The sequence below is a fragment of the Lampetra planeri genome, chromosome 55 (assembly GCF_965212315.1).
Source record: "Lampetra planeri chromosome 55, kcLamPlan1.2.h2, whole genome shotgun sequence".
Lineage (NCBI taxonomy): Eukaryota > Metazoa > Chordata > Hyperoartia > Petromyzontiformes > Petromyzontidae > Lampetra > Lampetra planeri.
In genome coordinates, this window is record NC_136161.1 from 190,984 (window position 1) to 213,445 (window position 22,462).

Sequence of the window (22,462 nt, forward strand, 5' to 3'; positions counted from 1 at the left end):
ATTTTTTTCACCCACTAGCAAGCAGTGACTCTAGGGGGCCCTCTGCTGGCCACGGGGCCCTTTGCAATTGCAAGGGTCGCTTAGTGGCTGGGCCGGCTCTGACTAGGAGTAGGAGGCATTCTATTTATTAACAGCCTTCTCAGTTCACATAAGTAACTACAGCTTCCAGTCAGGACAACTGGCAGACTGCCTGACTGACAACACCGAGAAGGTGAAGATGTAAATGGCGGTGAAGAATCCAACAGCACGACAGGATCCCACTCACGATGACAGCCCCGAGCCTTCGCTCGGGGTTCACTTTTATCCTCCCAGCGTGGCCTCGCTCCGCTCCAGCCATGCCCCCTTTCCAGAACCTACTAGCAAGGTTCCCGGCTTCTCTCCCCTGCCCCCTCTGTAACCATTCCCTTACATCTCTCTCTCTCGCTTATCACATGACCTGCTGTCAGTCAGGGCTGCTGCAATTCTAGATCCCCTTCTCTGTCAGCAACCAGCGCTATGCTACGTAGTAACCCATGCTATGTCACTACAATTGTATATGATAAGTGCTGTTATCATTATTGAGATTCGTGTGTACGCTGTACAGTACAGGGGTTGAGAAGTGAGATGCTGTGAATTGGGGTTGATTGCTGTGCACCTGGTCATAATTACAGATGCGCGAATGCTCCTCAGAAGAACACCTTTGAAATAAAGAGTTGCAGTCACACAATCCTCTGGTGTCCCTTGGTGGTGGAGTCATCCGATTCTCATAAGGAGGTCAGAACACAATACACAGTGTCCACTCATCACCTCCGAACTCATATACTATTATTGTTGTTTTTTGCATTAATTAACTAGCTCGTCCCAACGTAATGAACATGGGAGGAGAGGGATAGCGCAGAACGGTTACATTTACACACCGAAAATGAACATCAGTCGAGGCATGCAGACAAGGCCGATAAGTCAGACGCCTTCAATAACCTCCTGTCCCAGGTGCTAGCTAAAGTAGCCCCTCGGGATAGAGTCATCCTGTTGTGTGACTTTAATGCCGGTGTGGGTCATGACGCAGACATCTCGGTTGGAGTGATCGGAAGGCATGGGCCTGATCAGCTCAATAATAATGGTAGGAGGCTGCTAGACTTCTGTGCAGTCCATGGGCTTGTTATTACGAAGAAGCTGTTCCAGCATGGGCGCATCCACACAACATAATGGATGTACACCGGGTCTAAGCAAGAACATTTGCTGGACTATATAATTACAGACAAGTGGATGCGAGCCCATGTCCTTGACACCAGGACCTACCTTGGAGCTGATCTGCCCACTGACCATCGACTTATCATCTGTAAGATACAGCTGCCATTCCTCCACTCCGGTGGTGGGTGTCCATCTAAGACCCCATTCAAAACCACAGTGGCCTGGTTTCAGCTATCTGAGGATGATTTCAAGCAGGAATTTCAAGATCGCTTGCAGATGGGGTTGGCATCGTCCCCCCTCCTTCTGTTGCTGAGGGGAAATGGGTGAGGTTCAGGACTGTGGCACATGCAGTTACAACAGCTGCATTGGGTATGCGGTCCAGACCTCCCCAGAGACCCTGGCTGAAGAAGGAGGTGTGCCGGCTGGTTGAGAGAAAATAACAGGCCCACTCCTATCGATTACAACATCCAACATCGGAGAATGAGGAGGCTTACCGCAGCCTTCACTCGGAGATTCGGAGAGCTGTGCAGCACTGCAAGGATGAGTGCTGGCCGCGAGTTGCTGAGTAGATGGAATATGCCTCAATAGCCCACAATCACAAATCACTATTTAATTCCATCAAAAAAGCAACTTGCAATGCCTTTCCGTTTACCATCTTTAACGAAAAGAATGGTAATTCAATCTCCGACCCACAGGAACAGGTCTGCAGGTTTGCAGAGCATTTGTGAGGTCTTGGGAAGGGAATTCCATCAGCCCAGACAACATCACGGGGCAAGGTGGGAACGACCCTTGCTATGTCTGTGGTGCCTTAAATATTGTCAGAACTAGCCACCTCTTGAGAGTGGTAGGCTGACGTTCGATTTGTGGAGGAAGTGCGAGGGGCGATCCGGAGTCTGAGACCAGGTAAAGAGCTAGGCAGAGACCATGTCCCAAGCGAAATGCTGAGGGAGGTTGGCATTTCAATACAGACTGCCCTACATGACGTCATCACAACTGTCTCGACCACAGGATGGGTTCTACAAGATTAGAAGGATGCCCTGGTGGTTCTCTTCTTTAAGACGGGGGACCAAAGAGATTGTAACAACTACAGGGGCATCTATCTTCTCAGTGTGGTGGGCAGGCAAGGGTGAAGCTAGATGGCCAGGAGTCGGAGCCATTCCCTGCATAGCTTAGGGTGCAACAGGGATGGCATCTGGCTCCAACATCAATTAACATCATCTTTGACCACATAGTTTGAGAAGTTTTCCATGGCTATACCTGAGGAATTTCTATCTGGTACAGATAAAATGGGAGACTGATCGATGCCCGTGTGTGGTCGAGGGATGGCTCCCTATTGGCGAAGTATGTTACGTTTGCTGATGATTTGGTGATTGCTGTTCACTCAGAGGACGAGTTGGACTCAGAGGAGTCCAACTCAGTTGGACTCAGAGGAGGGGAAGGGGTTATGGAAAGGCAGTTTTCTGGGAGGCAGGGAGGAGAGATGGAACCACGTCCACGGAGTAATTAAAATTATAAAGGCGTGCAGCAAGTTGGAATAATGTGTTTGGAACAGGTGGGAGACCAGATTCCATCAAGGTGTCAATCACGATTGAGCGAGCCCACCCCAGCCCAGCTTCCTATAACACTGGTCAACACACTTTTTCTGGCATAAGGTATTCCAACGGTTTTAAGGTAATGTTGGGGTGCTGATTCCAAATCTGGCATCAGGTTTTGTCTATCACCTCAGGTTTTTGAGATATAAATATTAAATTTTCAATAAAAACTGCAGAAGAAAAATATTAAATAAATGTGGATATCTACATGAAATTATATTATAAACACACTATCCTAAAAATACAGCACCATATTTGAACACTAAAGCAGTCACTGACTCGCAACAACTTGCAATCATAAGTGACAGAGTCAATTTCGGGTAAAATCAATGAAAATGGGGTATGCCGATAGCATAAAAATGATGTGATAGAGCAAATCTGAGATCAGATTTGGAATCAGCACCCTGAAATTAGTCTAGAACAGCTGCAAAAGTCCAGGCCAGGAAAAAATGTTTTTTTTTTGTTGACCGGTGTAAATAGGGATCACCCCACCACACAAAAGAGGGGCAGGGTGAATGCAGGATGAGCCCAGTCACAAGCATCTCTGCTCTCGGGCTCCAGCCAGCAGTGGAGAGCGGAGCGGTCCAAGGAAGCAGCCAAGCTTCAGGCGGTAAGTAGCAGCTCGGCAGTAGAATGGACTGTGCCGTTAGAGAGCTGATAGGAAAATAAGAGTCTTTTTATAATGCACCATAGTCTCTATTAGCATTCCCTGCGTGAATTTTAGTGGACGCCCGGTGGGGAGCAGAGAAGGGCAAGGACATTCAGCAGAAGGGGAGGGGCAGAGGTCGCAATCGGGTACCCGATACCCGTACCCTACCCGATACCTGGCTACCCGTACCCGGCCGGGTACGGGTACGGGTACCCGTTTGCGACCCTGGTGCGGCCAGGTACGGGTACGGGTAGGCCATGAGTTACTGGTGAGTAACCGTTTGTCACTCATTTCCCAACGTCTTGTCTCTTCTCACAATTCAAGTTCCTAGAATCAACCCACCCCCGCCTGCAACATGGCTTCATCCTAAAGGTCGCAATCGGGTACCCGATACCCGTACCCTACCCGATACCCAGCTACCCGTACCCGGTTACCCGTACCCGGCCGGCTATCGGGTACCCGTTTGCGACCCTGGTGCGGCCGGGTACGGGTAAGGAATCAAAACCCGTTTGCGACCTCTGGGGAGGGGAGAGCAGCACGAGGAGGGTGCCTCTAGCGCCACCCTATGGTGGGATGGAGCGAGCAGGCGCCTGGCTCGCTTCCTCTGCTCTGGCGACGGAGTCCGGCCTGTGGTGGCCCTCGACCCGCGGGGGTCGAGCTTCACCCTGGATTCAGGTTGTTTCTGAATTCAGCCCAAAGCGGGTGGTAAACGCCATCTAAGGCTTGAAGTACCTTAAGGGTGTTTGAATGTGTTCTGGGACACGTAGGCTTAGGTGTGAGTGTTCTGATGAAGGGGTCCTCCTGTAACACATTGTAATTGCACCTCCGAGATGTTTTCGAGATGCACTAATGCGCGAAAACTGGCAGAGTGGCTTGTCTAAACAATAAAACCAGACCAACCCTATTGTATCGCCTCTGGTGAATGGTCTCAATTTCTCTCGATAGACTTGAACCCACAATATACATGGAGGTGACCTGGCTAACCAAACGTATAATCGTGATGCCAATGAAGGTGAGCCTGCAAAAGCAAGCAATAGACTAAGTGTGGTGGTGGTGATGGTGGTGGTGATGGTGGTGATGGTGGTCCACCTTGCAATCGTTGTCCCAAAATGAGGAAGGCACCAGCTGGTAGGGCAGGTGAGTCTTAATCGTGCGAGGAGATGGCAAATCATTCAGCACCTCCACTCCTGGAGCCACGCGACCAGGAACATCACAATCACATTTCGATTCAAAGCTTTCGTGACTGCAGGGATTCATCTTCTTGGTTCTTTCGGTAAAGTCACGGCTACTTGCATTGTGGCCGAAACGTCGTGAGAATTATTTTATTATGTTTTATTTTTATTATTTTATTACTTCCCTCCTACGTGACTTTACCGAAAGAACCAAGAAGATGAATCACAATCACAATCAGAATATTTAAACTAAACTTTTATTTTTACTTTACCAGGTCTAAGGCCCCCGAATGAGCTGCGATATAGTGGCTCTTTTTTTTCAAAAGCGACCTAGTTATCACAAATAATAGCTCAACAAATTGGCGGATTATCATCACGTGGAAATTCATAGCAGCAGCCACATAACTCTAAACGCGTGATGTTCATTCTAAATGTGGAGGGGAAAAACCGGAGGACCCGCAGAAAAATCCGCGCGACCACGGGGAGAGAGAGAAAGTGACACAGACTCCAAATATACAGCAGGCGTCAGGGTCGGGGTCGCACCTACAACCTCCTGTATACCAGTCGAGGTATGAAAAATCTCGTAGCCAACGTGCCAAAGAACTTCGCCACGGAATATTTATTCATGCTGGAAGAATCCGATGAGTTCTAAAGCTCTGTTTCCTACAATCACGAGTAGAGTGAAATGTCTAGGAAAAGTAAACAAACCACTTAAAAATTAAACAAATTAAAAACTAAGTCATATTCATCTTACCGAAGACTCGCACAGAGACCCATATGTAGGAGGCATTCTAACCTAAGGCCCACTGAGCTGTATATTGTTCTTTTTGACAAGCGACCTGGCTATCACAAATAATAGATCAACGAAGTGGCTTATATATGAACATGTAAACTCCACATATAGAGCAGGGCATTGTCAGGGTCGGGATCGAACCCACCAGCTCCTGTATACTTGGTGAGGTAGTTAACATCTACTAACCACGGTGGCGCCCAAGACCATGTATTATTAATAACGACACATTTTCGTGATCTAGACCAAAAGCACCATTATTATGAATCAGCAATTCTACTTGCTTTTGGCTGCAATCAATTTCCACGTGGTGATGATATTATTAGTAGTTTATTTTGAAGACAATTCTAAAAAAGGGCTACATAGCTCAGTGGGGCCTTACCCAGTAAAATAAAAAAAAAATGGTTTTAGTACGGGTCTCTATGAATGTGGGTATCTGAGTATATGTATCAATGGGTCAGGTAACATCCGAAATAGAGATACATATTTCAATGGGCCTTCTGCCTGGTAAAATAAAATAAAACATTTTAGTTTTAGTATGGGTCTCTGTGAGTGGGTCTTTGTGGGCCTGGTCGCATCTGAAAAAGAGATGCGTAGCTCAATTGGGGACTTACACCTGGTAAAAGTAAAACATTCAATAGTTGAGTTTAGTTCACTGCTTTCATCACCTTTGCGACGTATCAGGAAATTTATGCCCGTCCACTCCATGAAGATAATCCTCTCGTACACAGGGCTGCGTTTGCAGAACTCCACGTCCACTCCACTCAGAATCAGATCCACGATCTCCTGGGTCCACGTGGTGCCTAAGAGCGTAAGGGGGGTGGGGGGTAGGGACATGGGGTGAGCGAAGGGGGGGAAAGATGAAGGTGGTGATGATTATGAATGTGGGAGTCGTGATGTTGATCATGATGGTAGCAGTGATGGTAATGAAGTTGGTGGTAATGAAGATGGTGGTCATAATGATTATGAATTTAGTAGTAGTGCTGTTAATGATGGTAGCAATGTTGGTGATGAAGGTGGCGGTGGTGATGATGGTGGCGGTTATGATAATTATTAATGTTGTAGTAGTGATGATAATGGTGACGGTGGTAGCAGTGGTGGTTATTTAGGGTGGTGGTTGTGATGGTAGTAGTTATGATGATGAATGTGGTAGTCGTCGTGTTCAATGAATAGCTCCGTATTGCCTAAACAACTTTTGTTCGGCCGGATAGAGGGGGCTAAACGAGCGCTGCACGGGCTAGAGAAGAGATGGAGTGACGTGGTACAGGAGGATGTGGAGCTGAGTGGACTTGCCGATGACTGGTACCAGCGGTGTCAAGTTCGGCCTCTGTGGAGGAGGCTCGAGAAGGACGCTACTGGGTAGTTGGAGGCAGTCGCCCTCCAGCAACAACGGAGGGCAGAGGAGCAACGCTCACAAAAACGAGCAGAGCGCTGGGTTGCTAAAACATAGCAAGTTGATACAGCAGGGGGCACACGTGGTGCACCGGCAAGTCATATCATTCATTCACCCCATGGCACCTGCTCGGTCTGTCCTGTGACCTCCTGCCAGTGGGCATTCGACACTTCACGTGGCCTTAACGTGCACATAGCCTGGCACAAGCGCCGTAGTGACGTCACCTCCACTTCGTGGTGGTCTTGAAGATGGTAGAAGTGGTGATGAAGGTGGTGGTTGTGGTGGTGTTGGTGATGGAGGTGGCGGTGATGTTGGTGGTTTTCAAAATTATGAATGTCGAAGCAGTAGTGATGATGGTGATGATGGTGGCAGCAGTGGTCGCGATGAAGGTGGTGGTGGTGGTGGTGAAGAAGGTGGTGGTGATGGTGGTGGTTAGGATGATTATATTATAAATATCGTAATGGCGATTATGGTGATGAAGATAATGGTGGTAGCAGTCATTGTAATGAAACTTGTCATGGTGATGAAGGTGGAGGTGGTGATGATGATTATGAATGTCGTATTTGTAATGATGGTGGCGGTGGTCGTGATGAAGGTGGTGGTGGTGATGATGATGATGCAGGTGGTGGCGATTATAGTGAGTACCGTATTAAGACAGTGATGGTGGTGGTGATTATAATAATGATTATCGTGGTAATTTTGATCATGGTGATGAAGATGATTATGATTGTCATCGCGATTTTGGTGATGATTATGAAGGTGGTGAATGTGGTGGCAGCAGCGGTGGTGATGACGACGATGATAATGGAGCTGGTGGTGATTCTGATTATGATGCTGCTGCTGCTTCTATTAATACTCACCCGCCCTGGGGAAAGTAGCAATCAGGAGATCTCCGGGCCTGGCTTTAAACGACTCCACCAGGCTCCAGTCCCTCGCTATGGAGTCTAGCATGGAGACTCCATGCACCGGCTCAAGTTTGGGCCTCTCCATACCAGCAGCTCAGCAAGTAGGATGCTGGGAGAGATGGGATCAGGTGAGGAGGAAGGAGAGCCGTTGGTTGAGTCGTCTGCCCAGTTTATTGATCCCGAGGACTTTGTTGGTAAGCACAGGAGACCTGGGTTTGAGTCAGAGTTTTGTATAAATTGGTGCTCATCAGTGATCTTCTGCAGATCTACACACTGCTAATAGAAGCCCCTTGTGCGACAGACAGTCATCGACTTACGAATATCCAACTTATGAACACCCGCACTTACGAACCAGCTTCCGTGAAATATATTTTTTACATTTACTTAAAACGCGAACTCGCAGTTGCAATCTAGGCGTGCTTGCCCGCACACGTGTGTGCTGTGTTTGTGTGAAGGCGAGTGTGTGGGGGAGCGGTGCTATAGCGGTCATCTGAACTGGTCCTGGTGCCTGCTCCTCTAGGACCACTAAACCTCAAATTATGACATGGTGTGGTGTGTAAAAACATCGCAGCTGGGGAGACAAAAGCGGCCGTGCGTGGTACTGGCCACCAACCCCCTCGCGTGCTATTCCCGCATCCATTGGTGCTGCTACTTTCTAGCAGCACTTGGCCAAGCAGTCTGTTAAGGCTACACGGGGGATCTTTATCTTTGAAGTGGGGGTGATATCGTGTGTTCAAGCTATGTGGTACGTGTGTACCACACGGAACGGGAAACAAAGCTAAAATTAAATAACTATCTGTACTTCGGCTCCCACAATGCCATGCTTCTGTAGCACAATTTTGGCGCCAACTATCAGAGAATGGTGTGGCGGTCGTGTAACTATGCCTCTTTGTAAATAAAGTAAAAGCTGAGCCGCCCACGTGTATGCCGAGTTTCAGCGGTGACCCCATCAGACTTGCACAGAGACCCTAAGACTCATCACCCAGAGACCCGTAGACTCATCACGCAGAGATCCGTAGAATAATCACGCAGAGACCCATACACTCATCACACAGAGACTCGTAGAATAACTACACAGAGACTCATAGACTTATCACATGGAGAACCGTAGACTCATCACACAGATGCTCATAAACTCTCACAGTTACCCATAGATTCACACAGACACCTATAGTTTGTTTTACTTCCCCCTTACCTCCGATTAGTACGGTTGGCTACGTACAGTGTGAAAGAGGTTCAACATACAATACATATAGACTCGGACAGAGAACCATAGACTCACACAGAGAACCATACTATCGTCACACAGACCCATAGACTCACCACACAGAGACCCCATAGAGTCATCACACACAGACCCATAGACTCACATAGAGACCCATAGACTCACATAGAGACCCATAGACTCATCACACAGAGACCCATAGACTCATCACGCAGAGACCCATAGACTCATCACGCAGAGACCCATAGACTCATCACACAGAGACCCATAGACTCATCACGCAGAGACCCATAGACTCATCATGCAGAGACCCATAAACTCATCACACAGAGACCCATAGACTCACATAGAGACCCATAGATAATCATCCTTCTGTAATAATGTTCCAGGAGACCTTGACACCGGGGTTGGAGGCACACGTATTTATTCCGTGTCGGTACAGTACAGCACTGACATACAACACTGGAGGGGGTATCGGCCCCCTCACCCGTCTAACTGGGGATACACTCCCTATCTACACCTAGCCTACCTCTGGGTCCTCCACTAATGGGCTGGGGGAGGCTAGCTAGCCCGACACTGGTAAGTCGGGCTTACGGTACCTGGAGTCCCAGACCAGCTCTGACAAGAGCACCGGCTCTGGCTCTCGGGACCACGCCACTGGCTCGATCCTGTGGGGCCCTGATAAGGGCGGCGATCCAGGGGAGTCCAGGGCTCTATCTATGATGATCTTCCGTCTTCACTGGTTTAGCTTAACATCTCTCCCTGAGCCCTCCGGCTCATCCCTTTTTATACCAAACCCCCCGCTCCGAGTCAGCCCCCCAGGCTACCCGATGCGGACGTCGCTGGGAGCACCTGCCCGTGCACCGACATAGCCACGCCCACTGTGTTTCTTTCCCATCTGATTCCATTGTATACAGCCCCTCCGTAACACCCCTACATCACCCCCCCCCCTGTACAGCTAGCAGCCGTCCCGGCTGCAAAAAAAACAACAATAAAAGTGTATTTACCCCTTGAACCCGCGTGTGCCTCACAATTTTGTTCAACAATAACAACAACAAGAACACCAACAAGAACCGCAACAGCAAGAAGAGAATTAACCCGGCGCACCCCCCCTGAATAAATACGAATACCGTAAGAGCACCCTATATACAATTTGTAGGAGAACACACCACACACACAACACACAATGAACACAACATATGTACAATCCAATGTGCAGGAAACACACCACCCACACAACACAAATGAACACAACATATGTACATTTCTCCGGGCCTCACAAAAGTCTGCGCATTTTTGCGCGCGTTCTTGCAGCAGGCCCGTCACACGGGGCAACCCCGGACGGCGGACTGTTGGGTGGCAACCGTCCATGGCCGAGTGAGTCACTTTCCGTTGCCGCGTGACCCTTGGCATCCCCAGGAGGGGTTGTCGGGCGTGAGCCCGTCACTCCCGGTTCACCTGGGGGCGGGACAGCCGGCAGCACGTTAGGTGAGAACAGCGGAGACGGACCCTGCGAGTCAGTGGACCCCCCACATGTCTGGCCACGCGTATGTGAAGTGGGAACTTGGACCGCAACGAAGGGTTTCAATCTGGAGGGGTGCACAAACCACCGCCGCTTCCCCCATTTGATGCGTACACACTGAGGCCGCAAAACCTGAACCACCTCCACAGGGCCTCGCCACGGCCGCACCAGTTTAGAGGAGGTTGCAAGCGGTACCTGTGGACAGTGTAACCATGCCTTGTCACCTGGTTTCCACTGCAGTACGTGCGCCCGACCCAGCCTGAGCCTCTCGTTAGCCTTCTGGCGGAGGTCGGAATTTTGCATAGCAGCCTCCCATGCCTCTGTTAATTTAGCAATATTGAATTTAACGTGGGCGGCCAATTTAGTTTTACCCCGCAGCGCGGAGATCTGCAGCTGGGTCTGAACAGGCGGGTCAGGTTCGCGGCCGTACATCAAGAAGAAGGGGGAAAATCCCGTTGCCGCATGGGGAGCCATTCTATATGCTGCCAAGACCCCTTGAATTTGAAGGTCCCAATCGGTCTGTGAGTCCGAGACCTGTTGGGACAGCATCGACGTGATGGTTTGATGCAGACGCTCCACCATCCCGTCAGTTTGCGGATGATATGGGGAGGTACGAATTTTTTTTGTGCCCAGGAGCTCACAGACCTCTTGGAGGAGTTTACCAGAAAATTTTTTGCCCTGGTCGGTCAGCAGCCGCTCCGGAGCACCTTTGTCCAGGACGTATCCCTGGACAAAGGCCTCCGCGATGGCTGCTGCCGACTGGTTGTCAAGGGGCCAGGCCATAGGCCAGCGCGTAAAATATTCCACCCCGGTCAACAGATATCTGTTGCCCCTGGGGGTAGCGGGAAATGGGCCCAGGATATCAAGCACGACAAGCTCGTTGACCCTGGAAACTTTGATGGATTGCAAAGGCGGGTTAGACTCCCGTGCTGGTGGTTTACGTTGCGCACACCGAGGACATGACCCCAACAGATCCCCGACATCCCTTGTCATGCCTGGCCAAACAAAATCTAGCTGGAGCATGGCGAGGGTCTTTTGAGTCCCCAGGTGGAGGAGGCGCTCATGAGCGGCCCACACCACCTTACCCCGCAACCCAGAAGGGACCACCAGCCGGTGTCGATGGGATCTCCCGTCCCAATGCATTAACAGACCCTGGACCATCTCCCATGAGTCGACATCACCCCTCCCCCACCCAGCACTTCCGACGCGACGACGCAACGCGAGGAGGGAGGTATCCTCCATCTGGAGGCGCCCCCATTCAGCAACAGGCAACCCCAACAGGGAATCTTTTCCCTGTTGCGCAATCAAATCCGTCATCAACGTTGCGTCAGCGGCGGCCGCCAGGACCGGAACGGATATCTCACTCGGAGGCCTGCAACGTCCCGACCCCAGGAGGCATGCGCATTCGGAGGTGGTTGGCATCCGTGACAGAGCGTCCGCATTGGTGTGGCGAACGCCCTTACGGTACGTAGCTTCGAAATCGAAGTCCTGGAGAATCTCCAACCATCAAGACAATTGTCCCGATGGTTGTTGAACTCGCAGGGCGTACTGTAGTGCCGCATGATCTGTGCGGACGGTGAAATGCCGACCGTACAGATATGGGCGATACTGTTGGATGAAGTTAACAATTGCCAACAGTTCCCGACGGGTGACACAATATCTTTGCTCCGCTAGAGACAACACCCGACTACCGTACGCGACTACCCGTTCCACGCCGTCAACCACCTGCGAAAGCACGCCCCCAATACCCGTGTTGCTCGCGTCCATGTCGAGCAAAAAGGGTTTTGAAAAATCAGGGTAACCCAAGGGAGGAGCGTTTACCAGCGCGTCCCGGAGGGATCGGAAGGCAGCCTCCTCCTCCTGTCCCCAGTGGAACCGGACCCCCTTCGATGTCAAAGCGTGTAGGGGCTTTGCAATCATTGCAAAATCCGCGACAAACCGTCGGTAATACGACGCGAATCCAACGAAACTCCTGACCTCTCCCACAGAGGTGGGAGTCGGCCAGGAGCTGACACACTGCGTTTTGGTGGGATCGGTAGCAATACCTGAGCGTCCGATGATATGTCCCAAATAACGCACGGATTCGCGTAACAAATTACATTTTTGGGGTTTAAATTTCAAATTAGCAGCCCGCATTTTGAGGAAAACCGCCCGCAACCTCTGTAGATGTTCGTCGAACGTTTTGCTAAAGACGATAACGTCATCCAAATAAATTAAGCACGAGTCCCATTGTAACCCAGCCAAAACCAATTCCATCAATCGCTGGAAAGTTGCCGGCGCTGAGTGGAGTCCCATCGGCAACCGGTTGATTTGGAACAGGCCGTGCGGTGTACGGAATGCAGTTTTGGGTTTCGAATCATCGTCCAGAGGAAGCTGCCAGAATCCCGAAAGCAAATCCAATGTGGAGAAGAATTGCGCCCTCGCCAAGGCGTCAAGCGATTCGTCTATCCGTGGGAGCGGGTATGCGTCGGCAACAAAAATTTTGTTGAGGCGACGAAAATCTACGCAAAACCGCAACGAGCCGTCATGTTTTTTAACTGAGACAATCGGCGCTCCCCAAGGGCTGGTAGAAGGAGAAATGATGTCGGCGGCTAACATGTCATCAACGGCCGATTTGACATGGTCCTTTTCGGCGGGACTTAACCGAAAAGGATTCGTGCGTATTGGCGCGCTGTCACCCGTATCAATATGGTGACGCAGCAGATGAGTACAGCCCAGATCGTATTTGTTCCGACTGAAAACGTCGGAAAATTCACGCAGCAGTGTTTTAAACTTTTGACGCTCTAAGTCCGACAGGTCCGTCGATCCCGCACAAAGCGCCTCGAGCCACCCCTCATCACTGTCCGTATGTGGTCGCGGCAGAGGGGCAGCGCTCACGTGATTTATGACGGGTTCCTCACAGGGCACCGGCGTTGCGTGAGCAAGCACGGTCCCCTGTGGAAGCACCACCGTCCGCGACCCCACATTGAGGACCGCGATGAAAGGGTCCCCGTCCCCCTTAACGATGGTCTGGGCCGGAATTGAATGAGGTCCGCTAACCCCGACCCTGGACGGGCCCAGCAGAACCCCCTGGTCCCCAATCCCTTTAGCGAAAGGCCGACGTAGTTTAAGAGGCATCAGCATCTGGGCCCCCGGCGGTACGCGTACCGTTCTGTCAACGAGCGCCGGTACCGTCGCGAACGCCGTCCGACCCGCAGAGGGAGACGGCAGAAATGCCAAACGTCGGCCCGACGGGAGCTCAATACAGCCCTGGTCGATTAAGATACGGATCGGCATTTTGCCCAGGAAGTCCGTCCCCAGCAGGCACGGAACCGCCAGCGAGGAGGAGACAAAAATTGGGCCAGATAATTTGATATCTCCGATACAAATTTGCGCTCGAATTTGTCCAATGATTCCCAGTGAGCCGCTGTTAGCAGCAGAGAATGGCACATCAACGGCCAGCAAAGGACGGCTCTGAACAGGAAGAATGTTGTAAATCAATTCCGAAATAATGGTCGCCGATGCTCCCGTATCGACCAGGATGCGCACCTCAACCCCATCAATGTGCCCCACCACGGCTGACGACCCCGACGACGCGGCCACAACGCGATGGGCCAACACGGACCACTGGCTGGGTTGGATATTAGTCCCCACAGTGGTACGTGTTGGCGCGACGGTGTGCAATTTCGGCCCCCCGTTCGTTGCAGTGCGTGAGTGTGTGACGGGTGTGTGTGTGGGCCAAACATGAGGGGTGCCGCGACTCGCCGGGTTATGTTGTTGGAGCTTGGGAGGAGGCGCGGCGTCCTGTCGCGGCGTCGCCCCACGCTGCCGAGGAGAGCGGCATCCCGAGGCGACATGACCCCGGAGGCCGCAATTGTAGCAGCGCGGGAGCGCTGGCGATGACGTTGGCTGGTCGAGGCGGCCCGGTCCGTCCCGAGCCGGCCGTACTCCCGCTCTCCACTCTAGCTAACGGTCGATGGCGCAAATTTCCTCCGCCGGGAGGGTGGCTGCAGCCACAGCACGACCGGTCGCCGCCTTGCTGGCCTTTCGTCGCTGCGAGAGTAAGTTGGCGTGGAGGTGTTGTGCGGCCCGGAGGGAAGATAATGTCCAATTCATCAGCCAGCAAGAGTATCTTTTTGGTGACCATGGCGTCCACTCCTTCGTCGTCCATTCGCGGGAAGGCCGTTCTTGCTAGCGCCAGGAGACTCGTGCGATACGCCAGGGGCGACTCCTTTGCACCCCGTTGACGATCGTAAAATAGCTGTCTGCAGTCAGACGGTGGTCCGTAGACTGCAGCCAGCAACTGCAGTGCCATCTGCAGCGTGGCACGCTTGTCTTTCGGCGCCGAGGTGAGAGTGGCGAGGGCATCGCTGTCGAGCAGCGCCGGCAGCGCGCGGAGAGCTTCGGCATCGGTCCACTCCGCCATCTCCTGGTGTGCGAGGAAGCGCCGCTGGAAGCCGCCCCAGTCTCCATCCTCACCCACAAACTCCGTGAGGGGAGGCTGACGTTGGTGTAATGCAGCGGCCGCAGTGGAAGGTCGCCCCCCGTTGCTCCCGCCACTCGTCTCGGCTTCGGCTTCAGCGCGAACGATGAGTGGCATCGCCGGTCGCCACTGGTGACGCGCTGGCCGCTGTCGATGACGTTGCAGCCACTGTACGGCCGACGTCGGACGCGAGGCTCAGCCCGGCCACGCCCTCAGCAGCTGCTGCGGCGATGGCGGGAGAATCAAACTCCGGCTCCGTCGAAATGGCGGGAACCCGTGCTGGTCGTTGGCTGTTGTCGCTCCGTGGCGGTCCACCAGCCCCCAGCCGCGTAATTTGTTCGAGCGTGGCGGCAGCAGCGTAGAGCAGCTCTGCCAGTCTCGCGTGAGCCTGCCGCAGTCCATCTGCTGACGGCTCCCCTCCATCCGGACGCTGCGGTGTGAACGTATCCGGGCCCGGCTGCTCGGCGTCGCCTTCAGCCATCTCGGGCTCAGCTTCTGCAGCGTTGTCCTGCTCCCCCGGTACCCTGGCACGAGCTGTCCGACGCGTGTCCATGTTCGTGGATGATCACTTCTAACACCAGATGTAATAATGTTCCAGGAGACCTTGACACCGGGGTTGGAGGCACACGTATTTATTCCGTGTCGGTACAGTACAGCACTGACATACAACACTGGAGGGGGTATCGGCCCCCTCACCCGTCTAACTGGGGATACACTCCCTAGCTACACCTAGCCTACCTCTGGGTCCTCCACTAATGGGCTAGGGGAGGCTAGCTAGCCCGACACTGGTAAGTCGGGCTTACGGTACCCGGAGTCCCAGACCAGCTCTGACAAGAGCACCGGCTCTGGCTCTCGGGACCACGCCACTGGCTCGATCCTGTGCGGCCCTGATAAGGGCGGCGATCCAGGGGAGTCCAGGGCTCTATCTATGATGATCTTCCGTCTTCACTGGTTTAGCTTAACATCTCTCCCTGAGCCCTCCGGTTCATCCCCTTTTATACCAAACCCCCCGCTCCGAGTCAGCCCCCCAGGCTGCCCGATGCAGACGTCGCTGGGAGCACTTGCCCGTGCACCGACATAGCCACGCCCACTGTGTTTCTTTCCCATCTGATTCCATTGTATACAGCCCCTCCGTAACACCCCTACACTTCCACAGCACCTCCGATGAGAACGGTTGGCTACAAACATCGCTATGTCCTCTCCAGTAGTTCGGGTGAATCATTTGCTAAGCTGACTTAAGTCAATAATGTTGGAAGAGGTCGGCATATCCACATTTTACCCCACCACCACCAGATGATCAGCTGATCACAGACTCAACTCGGATGAACCCATTCACACTGCTCGGGGGATAGAGGTGGGGAGAGGGAGTTATCGATTTTAACCACCCTACTTTGAACCCAGGATCTCAGTTCTCTGATGTATTCACAGTGGGCACCACGGTGGCTAGGACATGTTAAATACCTCGCCTAATTTACAGGAGGTCGTGAGTTTGATCCCGAACCTGACGACCCCTTCTGCATATTTGGATAATTTTGAGGTGTCTCTCTCTCCGTGGTCACATTGATTTTTCTCCGGATCCTCCGGTTTTTTACCGCATTTAGAATCAATGGCACACGTTTAGAATTATTTGGCTGCTGCTATAAATCTCGGTGGGGTCTGATATGGTAAAATAAAAATAGCTGTTATTTTTTGTGTAATCTCAACAAATCAATCCTAACGAACAAAAGAAAAGACAAAGGCACCACCATATTGCCTTAACAAACTTTTGGGGCAAGTGCTGTTTGCGAGCACCTGTTAAGGCCGGCACTGTGGCACACGAAGGGGTGGGTGACCAGCACCACGTCCGGCCGCCTTTGTCTCCCCTGTGGCGATCTTTACTACACACCACCGCACCAGGTTCTCATTATGTGGCAGAGTGGACCTAGGGGGAGGCCTAAGACCGGTTCAAATAATTGTCACTGGTGTCGGTGACCATGAGTGGGAATTGAACTCGGGTCGCCGGGTTCGTAGTGCAGTTTGTAGTTAAATGCGTGCCCACTAGGCACTCTTGACACACTCACGCACATTCCATGCATTTATTTATAATCGAAGGTGTGGGGAAAGCACAACAAACTATGGGTCTCTATGTGGGTCTGTGGGTCTCTGTGTGAGTCTACGGGTCTCTGTGTGAGTCTACTGGTCTATGTGTGAGTCTATAAATGCATTTATGTTGAACTTCTTTAGCACCGTACATAGCCAATCGTGTCACTCAGTTGATTCAATCGCACACACTCGAACAAATACACTCACACTGACACAGAGAGAAGTTGTTCCCCTGTATGTCAAGTAAGTGACCCGTTCTGCTCAACAAACCTGGGCGAGGTTGAACCTGGATGCGGATAAACAGCTGGACGTGGATGTATATCTGACATGGATGAACACCAGACCGCAGATGAACACCTAACACGGAAGATCACCTAAACACGCATGAACCACCTAAACACGCATGAACCACCTTAACGCGGATGAACACCTCACACAGATGAACACCTGGCACAGATGAACACCTGGCACAGATGAACACCTCAACCAGATGAACACTTGGCACAGATGATCACCTGGCACGAATGATGAATTGACATGGAAGAACAACCTGAACGCGGTTGAACAAACGAACGCTGATGAACACCCGACACGGATGAACATCTGAACAAGAATGAACCCACCTTAACGCAGACGACGAACCAACCTGACACGTGAAATCCCACAGCCTCCGCTTTGCGGCTCAACGGTGGCGCGATGCGATGCCAAACTCCCCCCGACGCCGGCAAACTGAGAGCTCAGAGTGTTTGGAGACCTCGCCTACACGACACAGGTCACGGTGCCTCACAGCTTATGGGTTGGGTTCGGGCTTTGGGTGAATTCCTGTTGCGTTGCTGTTTAAGAATCAGAGTGGGCGGTGCATGGGGTGGCGGTGGGGGGTGGACCTGTGGCTTCGCCAGGTTCCTAGCGCAGTGCAGAGTCCACTGCATGCCCCAACTCGGACCCACTCTGACCCACTCACACACAAAAGGCAAAGATCCCCGTATAGCCTACAATAGACAGTTGTGGCAAGTGATGGTAGTGTAGTGACTTCATAGATGTCACCATGCTGTGGGTGCAGTACCGGCCCTAGAGGGGTGCGGTGTGCAGATGTTGTAGCTTTGCTAAATGTCACCAAGCTTTGGGTGCAGTACCGGCCCTAGAGGGTCGCGGTGTGCAGGTAATGACATCAAGGCATGTCACCAGGCTGTAAGGACAGTACCGGCCCTAGTGTGTGCCGACCCGAAGGGAAGGTCGGGTAAGGCCATGACAGTCTACACAACAAAGGCTCATTCCTAACAGCGTGCTTCAGCCGCACCGAACCTCACAAAAATAATATCTAGGGCCTACCTTGGCTCCTCCCACCCTCAACCAGTATATATACAAGGACTGTTCTCTTGGAATTTATCTTACTTGATACAGCTGTCGTGCTGTGACGGTTCCACCTGAAGACGGAGGCTTGTGTTACCTCCGAAACGTCGTGATTTTTATGTTATTTTTATTTTACTTTTATTAATTTTAATTTTTTACCTACGTGACTTTACCGAAAAAACCTAAGAATATGAATCCTTGCAGTCACGAAAGCTTCAAATCTAGAACATGACAGTCTAGTTGACCCGGGTGGACACGTGACCAGTTAAGGCAACGGACGGGCCCCCGAGGAGAGTCACGTGATGGAACCGAGGTTCTTCGGGAAGGTTCTGGAAGGGAGGCGTGGCCAGGGCTGGAGCCAGCCACGCCGGAGAGAATATAAGCTGAGTCTTCAAGCACGTGGTCCGGACAATGTGCTGTTAGCCCCGGTCCATGTTAGCAGTTGTTACGTAGTTAGCCAGGGTGGTCACCAGCCTAGGTCGTTGTGTTAAGTTGTTCTGTTGTGTTCAATAATAAAATAGGCTGCCTCCGAGTTGAATAGTGCGCCTTAGTTGAACCCACTACATTAGTAACGAGTAGCAGCACCTATGAAGGTCAGTACTGTGGCACACGAGGGGGTGGATGGTCAGCAACCACGCCTGGCCACCTTTGTCTCCCCAGTGGTGATGTTTACTACAGAACGTGCCAGGTACTCATTTGAGGCTGAGTATATCTACGGGAGGAGGCCCAGGACCGGTTAGAGATAATTGTCACTGGTGTTAGTGTCCGTGCGCGGAAATCAAACTCTGATTGTAGCCAGGTTCATAGCGCAGTGTAGCGCTCACCGCTGCACCACCGCTCCCCATTTCTACACTTTTCACCACCAACATCACGTGACCTGCTATTCAGAGACTCAACTGGGATGAACCCATTCACATTACTTTGAGTATAGAGATGGGGGGAGGGAATTATGGATTTTAACCAACGTACTTTGAACCCAGGATCTCAGTGCTCTGACTCCCTCGCCTGGTATACAGGAGGTCGTGGGTTCGATCTCGACCCTGACGACGCAGTGGCTAGGAGATGTTAACTACCCTTGCCTGGCATACAGGGAGTCCTGAGTTCGATCCCGATCCTGTTGACGTCTGCTGAATATTTGGAGTTTGCTTCTCTCTCTCTCTTTCCACGTGGTCGCATGGATTTTTTTTCTGGCCCTGCGGTTTTTTTGCTCCACATTTAGAATGAACATCACGGCCTTTAGAGGATTTGGCTGCTTTAAAATGCCACGTGACGATGATAAGCCCACATCGTTGTGCTATCATCTGTGATGGCCAGGTCACTTTTGAAAAAAAGAGCTACTATAGAGCTCAGTGAGGCCATACCTGGTAAAATTTAAATATCGATTTAAAGCTTTCGTGACTGCAGGGATTCATCTTCTTGGTTCTTTCGGTAAAGTCACGTAGAAGGAAAATAATAAAATAATAAAAATAAAACATAATAAAATAATTCTCACGACGTTTCGGCCACAATGCATGCAGCCGTCTTCAGGTGGAGAACAGGTCTGTCGAGAAGGCAGAGTCTGAATGGCACGCCCCAGGCTTGGAGCGACTATTTATGGTGGGATGGAGGGGCGAAGAGCGTCTTGACAAAATAATTTGCATATCAAGAGGAATTTAGCACATTTATGGGAAATGCAGATATGCGATTAGTACTACTTGTGAAATGCGTAGGAGGTTTGGCGATGGGTTTAAAGTCATTATGCCCATGCATTATGCAGGATTAGCAGTATCAAAGGGAGGGAGTAAGGTTAGAATTAATAAAGGGAAGGAATGTTAATAATATGGCACCGCAGCAACTAATATGCTTATAGACTATACATTGTAATATTACACTATGTATTATTCTACCCAACCAACTGTATACCACACTGCTATATATTCACTATAAAATTACGATACTATATATTACCTTATACATTGTATTAAACATTATACTTTAATACTATTTATTATTATACAATATGCTATACACTATACCATTGACCGTCGCGTGAAAGGTACTGAGAGGAAGCAACGAAATATGTCAATGGGAGAGTGGTGATAGGAAGCTTGCAGCGGAGCAAATAATGCATTCCCTGTGGAGAATACAAGATATATAGTCAATGCCAGTGAGTGGACTGCGGTCTGAAAGTCACCGTAAACGTGAACACAATCAGTTAAGATCCGAAATGGTTTATTACGTACTTCCAATGATTGCTGAGCCAGAATCCATCTTCTCGGTTGAAATTGTCTCTGTGTTTGTATATGTGGATCGCCTCATGAACGAATCTCTCATGGTAGTCAGATGGCTTGCAGAGAACCTCTGTCTTGGAGAAGTCAATGTCATGTGAGCCCACTGAATTGTAACAGTGATCTGCCATCTCAGGAGTAACTGACAAATTAGCCGTGTTTTGCAAAAGCAAAACATTACAGTAGGATTTGGTACAGTACACACAATTCAACAACTAGTAACTTGCACTAAAGACGAATTACCTAAATTATCAACAAAAGGTGTATATCGGATTAATTGTTTATGTGGCAGATGCTATGTTGGACAGACATTAGTGTAAGACTAAAAGAACACCAGAGAAATATTAAACTATCGCAAACACAACTGTCGGCAGTGGCAGAACATGCTTGCCAACAGGGACACTCAATTGATTTTGACAACGTTGACGTGTTGTGTAAAACTAGTTACTACTGGCAAAGTCTAATTAGAGAATCCATTGAAATTGAGAGAAACAGAAATAACTTTAATCGCTCAGACAGCTACAGGCTTAGTGCGGCCTGGAAGCGTATTATTAAATAAAATACATTACAATTCCTTATAGGGGAATCAAACACTAACTGATTACTAACGTAGCATAATCACAATAAAACACATTCGAAATGATTACTAATCTACAACTCGCATCGTAACAACTGCCTGATTACTAATCTAGTATATAATTACAATAACCCCCCCACCCCCCTCAAATCGTTGCACCTGATGAGTTAATGAGTTAATGATGACGTCACCCTGCTGCTCTATATAAGAACGGAAGACAGAGCAGAGCCTCACCATTCTGGCGAATTCCCCGATGATGCTGGATGCAATTACCAGCGAAACGTCGTACTCAAATTGTAAATGTTGTGGTTTCACGCTTCAACACACCGGTGGGCTAAAGCAGTGAACTATTTGTCTTTTGTCAACGTGACACTTTTTTACTGATTGGCCATGTCTGGTGGTAAAGGGTTACGACACATTTATAAATAACGCGATCTAAACCCAAAAATGTTGATTATGAGTATAACATAAGTATACCACGTTTGCAGTCGATACCACATTGGGAAGTGGGTTCAAATTGTGTTACAATTTTTGAGGATACGACAACAACAACAACAACGACAACAACAGACCGAGTGAGTTAAATAAAAGCGTGTAATAATAAAAAAAAAAGAGCTGCATAGCCCAGTTGGGCCTTGCACTTGGTCAAAAAAAAATGTAGTGGGCCTTCACGTTAGCGGGCGCGTGCTCACCCTGTACACTGAACATATTGGTCGTCGTTCATTCAGAGAGTTTGCCCGCAAAATTTAGAATGGTTCTTTGTGTCACATGGCACCATTACGTGTAAAGTCAGCACACAATGGAGGGTGGGGTCCACCCGTGATAGGGAAAGAGGGTAATGAAAATTAGAAACACACGCAACAAACAAGGTGTCCATCCTCTTAGTTTTTTCGGTAAAGTCACGTAGGTAAAAAATGAAATTAAAATTAATAATATAAAATAATAAAAATCACGACGCTTCGGAGGCAACACAAGTCTCCGTCATCAGGTGGGACCGTCACAGCCAGATTTGCTGTATCAAGTGAGGCAGGGATTCCAAGATGCAAGTTCTTAAATTCAAGTTAAGGGGGAGGAGAGGGGGGGGAGCTTAGCAGAATGTGGTAGCCAATGAATGGAACGTATTGGGAGGGGGGGCGGGCTAAAAGAGAGCACGAGGTGTAAGTAGACGTAGACGTGGATGTGTTTGTGCGCAAGCCCCTGTTGGTGCACATGATAACGTATTGGAAGGGGGAGGGGGGGCTAAAAGAGATGTGTCCATCACCATTCGTGGATAGCGAAGGGTGAATGGAGGAAAACCCCAGCTATA

The 22,462-nt window shown here is 50.3% G+C and overlaps 1 protein-coding gene across 1 annotated transcript in view; it reads right to left on the reverse strand.

Annotated features, from left to right (window-relative positions):
- Positions 1–17,757, reverse strand: part of LOC144735425 (sulfotransferase 1C1-like) — a 28,941-nt gene extending 11,184 nt beyond the window's left edge. Inside the window, exons 1-4 of the mRNA XM_078617826.1 lie at positions 17,586–17,757; positions 7,627–7,780; positions 6,042–6,176; positions 4,501–4,598 (exon numbers count right to left, since the gene is read on the reverse strand). Coding sequence (XP_078473952.1) covers positions 4,501–4,598; positions 6,042–6,176; positions 7,627–7,756 — 363 coding nt within the window. The 5' untranslated portion in view covers positions 7,757–7,780; positions 17,586–17,757. The remainder of the gene's footprint in view (positions 1–4,500; positions 4,599–6,041; positions 6,177–7,626; positions 7,781–17,585) is intronic.
- Positions 17,758–22,462: the final 4,705 nt, after the last annotated feature.